Here is a 9,928-nt window from a genome sequence, read left to right as displayed (position 1 = left end):
CTGTAAGAACACGAAAAGAGTCCAGAATATATAAAAAAGAAAGAAAACAAGAAATGAGATCTAAAACAAGATGATCAAGTGGGCTAAAATATTTTTAATTACTAATTTGAATAATAATTTATTATCTTAGCCGTTGAAACTGCTTTTTTTTGAGGGTGTTTATGACATTACCTCAGTCACTGCAATTCTCACTGATCAGAACAACGTCTCAGTCCCTCTGATTTTCCAAAAACTATGTCATCACCACCACCAAGAATCGAATCAGAATTTGGAACAATCGGTGAATTGAGTTTTCATCCCTCTAATCTCTACCTTTCTCCGTTGAGTATAGAAAGAGAAAAAAAGACAGCCTCAAAAAGCAACACGAGCATTATTACACAGTACTTGCTTGGTTGCTTCACACTTTCACAGTCTGCTTTTTCTTTTGGCTAGATATTATAAAAACAAAAAACACCCTCTTCACCATATATATACATACATACTTATATTATATATATATATAATATATCTGGTTGAATAGTTACGAAAAGGATCTTTTATATAGTTCATTCTGAGTCTCTGAACCAAAAACAAAAACCACCAACTTTGTAACTCTGCAGAGTTTTCTCTTCTCTCCCTTCTGCTTTGGCAGACTCTAGGGGATTTTGCTTTGCAATATTTTGTGTGTCAATTGGTGGCGGCTTTATAACGGTGGCTATTATTGTGCAGAGTTTTCATGATTTTGGCAAGCTCCATAGGGTATGGTCAGATTCTGAAGCTCTAAATTTTCTTACATTTAAAGTTTGGTTTAAAGTTTTATCTGGCACAACCTATGAATAAGAGATCCATAGTCATCATCACTACCCATCAAGCACAATTGAGAACAAAGAAAAAGTAGGGGAAAAAAGGAAAATAAATAAAAAGTTACTAAGAGCCAAGGCATTCAGAAGAAGGAGGATCTGTCATCTGAATTTTCTTACTTGAAGCTTTAGGAGAAAGAGACATCTCGACCAAGGTTACTAGAAAGCGATTATTATTATTATTATTATTATTGGATTTTGTTCGGCTTTTGCTCTCTTATTAGTGAGTAAAACGTATGTAAACAGTTTGTGCCCACTTGGTTTTCTTTTTTTGTTTCCTTTTCTCTCTTTTGTTTTGGATTTGTGTGGGGGAGAAACCTGAAGTTGTTCGTTCTATTTTTGTTATTATTTTTTATTTGGAATTCTGCAAAGGAATTTTCAGTTATGTGGATCTGGGGTCTTTCTTGGCTTTCGTTTTCTGGGGCTGCGTTTTATATCATGATTTTTGTCTCATTTACTGTCCTTTTATGTATTTCAGATCTAGACACTGGTTTTGTGGATAAGAGAGACAATGTTGTCTCAGAAGCAAGCAGAGGAAGCAATAGTCACAAACCTCAACGAGACAGAACATGAAGTGGGAAGCACAAGGGAAGAAGAGAGGGAGCAAGACCACTCCATGTTCAGTCTCAAGAGCATCCTTTGGCATGGCGGTTCTGTTTGGGATGCATGGTTCAGCTGTGCTTCAAATCAAGTATATCACTCCGTCCATTAGACCCATCAAAAAAAGAACCTTTTTTTCCATGTTTAACACACAAATTTTCCATTTTATAGGTGGCTCAAGTGCTCTTGACACTCCCATACTCCTTCTCTCAACTTGGCATGCTATCAGGCATCTTGTTTCAGGTGTTCTATGGAATTATCGGAAGCTGGACTGCTTATCTAATCAGTGTCCTCTACGTTGAGTACCGAACCAGAAAGGAAAAGGAAAACGTCAACTTCAAGAACCATGTCATTCAGGTTCGTCTCTTGTGTTCATCTATCTCCACTGCATAAAGAGAAACAACGGTGACTAAATAGAATTGCACTGTTCTGGATTGCAGTGGTTCGAAGTCCTTGATGGGTTACTTGGTCCATATTGGAAAGCAGTGGGGCTAGCCTTCAACTGTACTTTCCTCCTCTTTGGATCTGTGATACAGCTTATAGCATGTGCAAGGTAACACCTTTGCTTCCATTTTTAAAGCAACTAGAACTAATATAAAGTGGGTCTAAACTTTTTCCTCTATTTACGACATTGTTTTCTTTCTTTCTTTTCTGATACAAACAGTAACATCTATTACATAAATGACAAATTGGATAAACGGACTTGGACTTATATTTTTGGAGCTTGCTGTGCGACCACTGTGTTCATACCTTCCTTCCACAATTACCGAATCTGGTCATTTTTGGGTCTTGGAATGACCACTTACACGGCTTGGTATCTTGCTGTGGCAGCTATCCTTCATGGCCAGGTCATATAATTCACCAAATTCCATTGAATCGACCATAACAATTGGTCAGTTTTTATCTTACATGGTATTCTCAACACTTCCAAATCATGTTTATAGGTGGAAAATGTCAAACACTCGGGTCCATCAAAGCTAGTGCTATACTTCACTGGAGCCACTAACATACTCTACACCTTTGGAGGACATGCTGTGACTGTGTAAGTTTACCTTTTTCTCATCACCATCATCTCGATCTACCTTCTGTCCTCTTTCCCTCTGTTTTTTCACACTGCTTCTCTTTGCAGCTTTTGCCGGTTATCTTGGTTTTCGAGATCTCTCACCAAAAACAAAATCTGCTTTCTATGCCCCTCCTTATCTCTAGGAAGATTCCCCAATTGAATGGCCATTATTTCCAAATTCTGATTGAATGAATGTATACAATTTCTAAATTAATTAAAATTTTAATAATGAAAAATTACAATTTTGTTGGGTCGTCGTGTTGGTCGGTTCCTACCTCACAAGGTTCTAGTCGTAGTAAGTTCTTCACAAAGTATGTTTTTTTTATTTTTAATTTTAAAATTACACCTTTTGTAATTTTCAATGTCGTCTCATGATTTGTATATTATGGGAGATTTGATGATGTAATTTTCATTTAACACTTTAAAAATCTATTAATATCATTGTCCGAAACCAGATTATATACTATTAATGAGAGTCTCCATTTTTAGAAATTTGAGTGTGGAATTTCGTTGTGATTATATATATATTCATGGTAGATCTTCTGTAGATAAAGTGATAATGGTGACAAATGTTGCAGAGAGATTATGCATGCCATGTGGAAGCCCCAAAAGTTCAAGTACATCTACCTGCTGGCCACTTTGTACGTTTTTACACTAACGATTCCCTCCGCGGTTGCCGTCTATTGGGCTTTTGGTGATATGCTTCTTAACCACTCCAACGCCTTCTCTCTCCTCCCCAAGTCTGGCTTCCGTGACGCCGCCGTTATCCTCATGCTCGTTCACCAGGTAACTCAGTTCTTGAATAATTTTATTTTTATTTTAAAAAATAATAATATATAACACACAAGTGACCCTAAAATCAACTTCTGGATTGGACTTAAGCATGTTAAAATTACTGAATTTTGACGATAAAAAAATTATTTATTTAAGAAATTGATGGGATAAATTTATTAAGTAAGTAAAAAATTTAAATAAATAGATTAGACAAAAACATACAAAATATATCGTTATTTATTTCATTAAATAAAAACTTCCTTCAAGTAAACACAAGCAAACCTATTCACTATTACAATCATATTCGTATCCTAATAGCTTATTATTATAGTATGCCACAAATTCGTATTATTCCCATTAATAATTAATGTATATATTTTAATAATATATCTACACATGATTAATAATGATTGAAAATATTTTTACCACTGAGTTTATTTTAAAACTCTGATTTTATAAGTAAAACATAAGAAAGGATTTTGTACACCAAAGTCAAATCTTTTATTTCTTGTACTTTGGTCGTTGGAGCGCAGGTGGGTAATTTTATAACTATTTTTTACACGCAAATTTTGTAATTTTTTTTAAATTAATTTTTTTGAAACACTTAAATTTTTTACACTCATTTAATATTATTTTTATTTACTTTTTTTTTTTTAAAATATAAAATTTTACATATTTAAAATTATTTTACTTTTATATTATATATCAAATGAATGTTAAATTGTGTTATGATACTATATTTTTTTTTATTTCTTTTTTATCATATATTTTTTGAGTCTTGTGTGTTTTTCTATCCTATCTCTTTTAATTGTAAAAAAATAGATGTAAAAATATCACTAAATTATGTTTTTCTGCTGTCACGAATAAGATCTTGTTGTTGATGTTATTTTTAATAAATTTGTGTATAAAGATAATTTTAGTAGCAACATTATTTATATGAATGAAAAAAAGGAGAAGAAATTATTAAAATTTTGTTTTACATGTGAATGAATGCAGTTCATCACATTTGGGTTTGCGTGCACTCCATTGTATTTTGTGTGGGAGAAGGTGATTGGGATGCATGACACAAAGAGCATCTGTTTGAGAGCACTTGCACGATTGCCGGTGGTGATACCGATATGGTTTTTGGCAATAATCTTTCCTTTCTTTGGTCCCATAAATTCAGCTGTTGGATCTCTGCTCGTTAGTTTCACTGTCTACATCATCCCTTCCTTAGCCCATATGCTCACTTACAGAAAACCCACTGCCAGACAGGTAAATCTTCAAACATCTTAATTTAACTATCTCTTTGCCTGCCCCCTTCCCCACCACCACCATCATCTCTTCTTATTATTGTTAAAGATAATGATACTTAAAATAATATTTTTTTATAACATTTGAATATAATGAACTATGTACGTGTCATTTTATCATTGATATATGATAATATTTATGATTATTATTATTGATATTTATGATTATTATTATTGATTATAGAATAACTTTAAACTAATAAATATAAATGATGTTGTAATGTTATAAAAAAAAAAATCTAAATATCATCATCTTATTATTATTGTTATATATAAAAAGTAAAAGATGAAAACATCTAGAAAGAGAGTGGGGTGGGAGGAGTGGTACGTAGCAACAAATGTACAAATGCATTTAAGGCTTGGATTTGGAAATTATACGAGAAGTATAGAAGCTGGTGGTGGGTCATTTTCGTACAGTTGTTTACTGTAGTTTCATTATCTACTGTCCTATACACCTTGCTCTGGAATTCACTCATCTCTATCCCTCATAACTAAAATTATAATAAATTTAATTTTTGCTAAGTCAAAGTATGCGTAAGTATTGATGACAAAATTAGGCATTCATATTTAAAAACAATTTTTTTATTATTTTTTTTAAATGAAGAATGAATATTTTTACTTAAGCTTCATTTATAAGAGGATTTATGAAAATGAGGAAAGTGACAAAAATCCTTATGGGTTTGGACATGGGAATTGGGGGGCCTCCCTAAGATATCTTAGTTTATCTTCGTACTATATTTGAAAATCTTGTTAAATCTCCTATTTTGCATTATTGTTGGTCCCTTTTTAGGATTTTTGTGAGTGTTACAACAATAGTAGTGTGGGGACAGCATGACAAATATCTAAGTTTTTCACCCTAATTTTGCAGAATGCTGCAGAGAAGCCTCCTTTCTTCATGCCAAGTTGGACTGCAATGTATGTATTGAATGCATTCATTGTTGTATGGGTTTTTGTTGTTGGATTTGGGCTTGGAGGATGGGCCAGCATGACAAACTTCATAAGGCAAATTGATACATTTGGGCTTTTTGCTAAGTGCTACCAGTGCCCTCCTGCAAAACCACTTGTTGTGGCAGCACCACCCCCTCATGCTCCTCATCATTAGAGCAAAAGCTTATTCATTCACCTCAACATGGTAGAGTTCAGCAACAATCACATTTACCTCAATACTTTGTATTATACATGGGGGAAAATGTTGAACATATACTTCCCCTTTTCTATGATGTGTGTGCTGGCTGGCTTTTACATTGTTTTTGTCCTTTTTCTTTGTTATATAGTATTTTGTCCCTCCCTTCTTGTAAGATTAGTTGATTAAAACTAGTGTGTCAAATGTTATCATTCCTTTCCTATGAAATGCACAGGCTAATTAAATTTAAATTAAACACTATGCTTTGGTATCTTTCTTTTATATTTTTTCCTCTTAGGTTTAAGACTTTGTTTTCCATTGCCTTTTATGCTCATGGATTGCAATCTCATTATTAGATTTCATGTGTCTGGAATATTCCTTCGAAATAAGAGTAACTGTTTACAGTATTTGTTGTCTAAAAAAGGTAACATTGCTTGAGTTCCGAAGGCTCTGCCTGGGTAATGGTTCTAATAGATTATAATGTCACATCTGGTATAATGTAAACAAATATAAAAAAAATTAATGAAAAAAAAAAACAAAAAGAAATAATTAAAAAATGGAGATTACCTTATTAAAAGGAATTAAGTGAAAATAAATGTTTTTACTTATTATTTATAGTTTTATTTATTCATATTAACATTATTGATTATTTGGAGAAACGGAAGTGACTCATTTAGTGTTTTTTTTTTTATGGATACGAGGAAGATGATTAGAATAGATTTTAGGATAATTTTTTTGTTTTTTCTTTGAGTGAATTTGTAGGTAATTGAGAGTGGATTTGAGAGTTAAGTTTATAAGAATTAGTGTAGAATTTCATTGATGTGACAGATTAAAAAAATTAGTTTAATTGGTAGAAATTAAAGATTATTAAAATGTTTCTAGTTATTAAAGTAATATAAAATGTTATTTTTTAATGTAATATTTAAATGTATAAATGTTAATAAAGAGAGAAAATTAATTATTAATAATTAAAAATAATTTTTAAAATATTAAAAAGTTATAATGTAGTAAAAAAGAAAAGAAGAAGAAAGTAAGAAGGAGAAGACAACTGTCAATATTATAGACCACGTGAAAAGGAAGGGGATATGAGATTTTTGTTTAGTGTCATTCTTTTTCGTAATCTCTTTCCTTTTCCTTTCTTACTTATATCTTCCTTCTTCATTCTGCATACTGCATTTTTCATTCTTCGTTCTTCATTCCTCATACAACAGTCATGGCTACACTCCCCAATAACTATTCAAATCCCTTTTCTCTTTTTCTCCACACTCAAAGCTTCTTCAAGCTGAACTCGTTTTTTGCTTCCTTTCCTTCATCTTCAACGTCTCTCATCTTCATCCTCAACTTTCATTCTTCTTCACATTGAACTGATTATATTAAATATAAAAAATTATCTGGGAATTATTTTGAATTACAAGGGCATTTAAGAAATTTTATATTTCATCCCTCCAAATCTCACCACATTCTTGGGTGAGTGAACAGTACAAGCATCCCGAATTTAGTCGCAAATCCGCCCCCGCATTTCACTTCAATCGAACGCGTAAATATTAAAATTCATCGCTCGCTAAACTGCGTAAACAGTGTAATCGCTCCAAGCGAACACACGCTTAAAGATGTTAAAACACAATTAATAGTTTTTTTAAGTATATAAATATTAAGAAACTTGTAACATTACACAACCTATATAATAGTTGATATTAGAATTTTCGTAACACTAAAATTAGTAGAGTTGTCAAAATGGGTCACAACCCGCGGGTTAACCCGGTCCACCACGGGTTTGAGCCGGGTTGGGTTTGAAAAAATTGTATTTTTTTATGCGGTTTAGATTTCAACCCGGCTTATTTAAACCCAGCTCATGCGGGTTGAACCCGTGGTGGGCCGAGTTGGCCCACCAACCCACCTACCTAATTTTATTTTATTAAAATTTAATTTTAATTTTATAAAAAAAATATTTATTATTATTTTTTGCTTCAAAAAATTATTTAGGTTCTCTATTTTCAAAATTAATTAAATATCCATGTTGGAAGTGAAATTTGGGAGTGAAATTTGTTTAGGTTTGAATTATAGAAAGTGTTTGTAATTTTTTAGAGTTGTCAAAACGAGTAACCCAGCTCGACCCAGCCCGACCCACCACGGGTTGGTCACTTAGTGAGCCAACCCAACCCGGCTCATTGTTAGCGAGCCAAAAAAACTTGAACCCGGCCTGACCCACCACGGGTTGGTGGGTAAACGGGTTGGCTCACTAGCCCATTAAATTATATTTTTTTTTAAATAAAGAAAAATACAAACTTTCTGTAATTTAAATTTAAACAAATTTCACTCCCAAAAAAATATGTTAAAGACAATTCAAAATAGTAATAAAAATTACAATATAATCCAAATGTCATCCAAAAACAAACACAAAAAACATACAAAGAAGTTTCTTATATTCATCATTTTTTGTTCCTTATCCATTTACGATATTAGAATCTTGAATAGATAAATCCACAATATTTTGTTCTCGTGAATCATCTTCTTCATCAATTGTTGTAATCCTTGACCCTTGTTCTTGTTGTCTCCAAATTCACTAATAAAGATTTTCCTAATATCAGAACAATTCCAACCATCAATAAAAAATATTAGTAAAAAAAAAAGAGAACCAATCCTCAATAGCATCAACAAAAAATTAATAGTTTAATCTGTAACATAACTTCTCAAATTTAAAGATATCAAAAAGAGCTTGTTCAAATAATGTATACTCAAATTGTTTAAATAAAATGAACAAAATCTGATACAACCATGTCAGAACATGAAAAAAATCATTCCATGTCTTCAAATCCCCTAGAACAAAAAATAAATTCGCAAACCCCTATTTTTGTCATTATAGGGTTTTTGAAAAAAAAAAGAAAGAGAAGTGAGAAAACAAAAATGTGGAGAAAAGAGAAGAATAAAGAATTTCAGTGCAGTGAGGGTGAGAGCACCATCAAATGAGAGCAAGTACCGTGAGAGTGATTTGTGAGAGCAGAGGTTACTTTTTTGGTATACACAGTCAATGAAGAGAGTATTTTATTTTTTAAGGTTTCATAAATAAAATAATAAATTAAAAAAATAAAATTAGGTAGGTGGGTTGGTGGGCCAACCCGGCTCACTACGGGTTCAACGCGCATGAGCCGGAATGAGCCGGGTTGAAATCTGACCCGCATATAAGTGGGTTGTATTTTTCAAACCCAACCCGGCCTGAACCCGTGACGGGCCGGGTTGGCCCGCGGGGTGTGACCCATTTTGACGGCTCTATAATTTTTATTTAAGAAAAAATTGTAATTAAGTGAGCCAGTGAGCCAACCCGTTTACCCACCAACCCGTGGTGGGTTGAGCCGGATTCAAATTTTTCTAGCTCGCTAATAAACGAGTCGGGTTGGATTGGCTCACTAAGTGACCAACCTGTGGTGGGCCGGGCCGGGTCAAGCTGGGTTACCAGTTTTGACAGCTCTAAAAAATAGTACTAACTTACACACAATAAATCACTTAAAAGTATATATAGAAAGTATAGGACATATTCATTATCATACGTCAAAATAATTAAATAGAGTAGGAGAGGGCTATTCATGTATAACCAAATAAGTTAATAAATGAAAATTTGTTATATTTGGTCTAATAAAGATTACGAGAGATACTAACACTAATGCAAACAATAACGATGAAGAATGATGATTTTTAAAAGGATAATGATACTTTGACATAATTTTTTAAGAACATTTTAACACCATCTACATATTATTCTGTGGTTAGTCCATGTTAGTGTTTATTATTATTATTATTATTATTATTGATTGTGGAGTAATTTTGAACCAATTACAGAATGACACATAGATGGTGTTAAAATATTGTCAAAAAAATGTTGTCAAAATATCATTATCCTTTTTAAAGTTCGTTGTTTATGTTGTAGTTGAAGTTGAATTGGTAGTATTTAAACTGTTGAAAATAGAATGACTCAACACCAAGAGGGGGGTGAATTGGTGAAATACAAAAATCAAAGTCTTTTTAAAATCTTTTACGTAAAGAAAAGAAATTTCAAAAGTAAAGTCAACTTGAAATGTAAAAGTGTAGTGATAGAAGATTTAAACATAGATTTTATACTGGTTCGGCCAAACTGCCTATATCCAGTGCCCTTCCCGTTCCTAGAAGCAAATGCACTATAGTGATCAGAGTTTTTACAACAAGGTTCCTATAGAGACCTCCACGTCAAAATATAAAACACCTC

The 9,928-nt window shown here is 32.6% G+C and overlaps 1 protein-coding gene across 3 annotated transcripts; it reads left to right on the top strand.

Annotated features, from left to right (window-relative positions):
* The first annotated feature begins 521 nt into the window (after positions 1-521).
* LOC106774103 (auxin transporter-like protein 4) lies at positions 522-5,964 on the top strand. Of its 3 annotated transcripts, none has more exons than XM_014660944.2 (9): positions 522-738; positions 1,318-1,530; positions 1,611-1,796; positions 1,880-1,992; positions 2,104-2,287; positions 2,384-2,481; positions 3,081-3,288; positions 4,273-4,530; positions 5,437-5,964. In XM_014660944.2, the coding sequence occupies exons 2-9, from the start codon at positions 1,351-1,353 to the stop codon at positions 5,668-5,670; spliced, it is 1,461 nt and encodes a 486-aa protein (XP_014516430.1). In that variant the 5' UTR covers positions 522-738; positions 1,318-1,350; the 3' UTR covers positions 5,671-5,964. The 3 variants fall into 3 exon arrangements, with proteins under 3 accessions (XP_014516430.1, XP_014516429.1, XP_014516432.1); XM_014660943.2 differs by having other exon boundaries at positions 522-994; XM_014660946.2 differs by lacking the exon at positions 522-738 and adding an exon at positions 1,043-1,220.
* Positions 5,965-9,928: the final 3,964 nt, after the last annotated feature.

The sequence above is a fragment of the Vigna radiata genome, chromosome 9, assembly GCF_000741045.1.
Source record: "Vigna radiata var. radiata cultivar VC1973A chromosome 9, Vradiata_ver6, whole genome shotgun sequence".
Lineage (NCBI taxonomy): Eukaryota > Viridiplantae > Streptophyta > Magnoliopsida > Fabales > Fabaceae > Vigna > Vigna radiata.
Note: the sequence above shows the minus strand (reverse complement) of the source record. Positions and strands in the feature narration are given on the sequence as shown.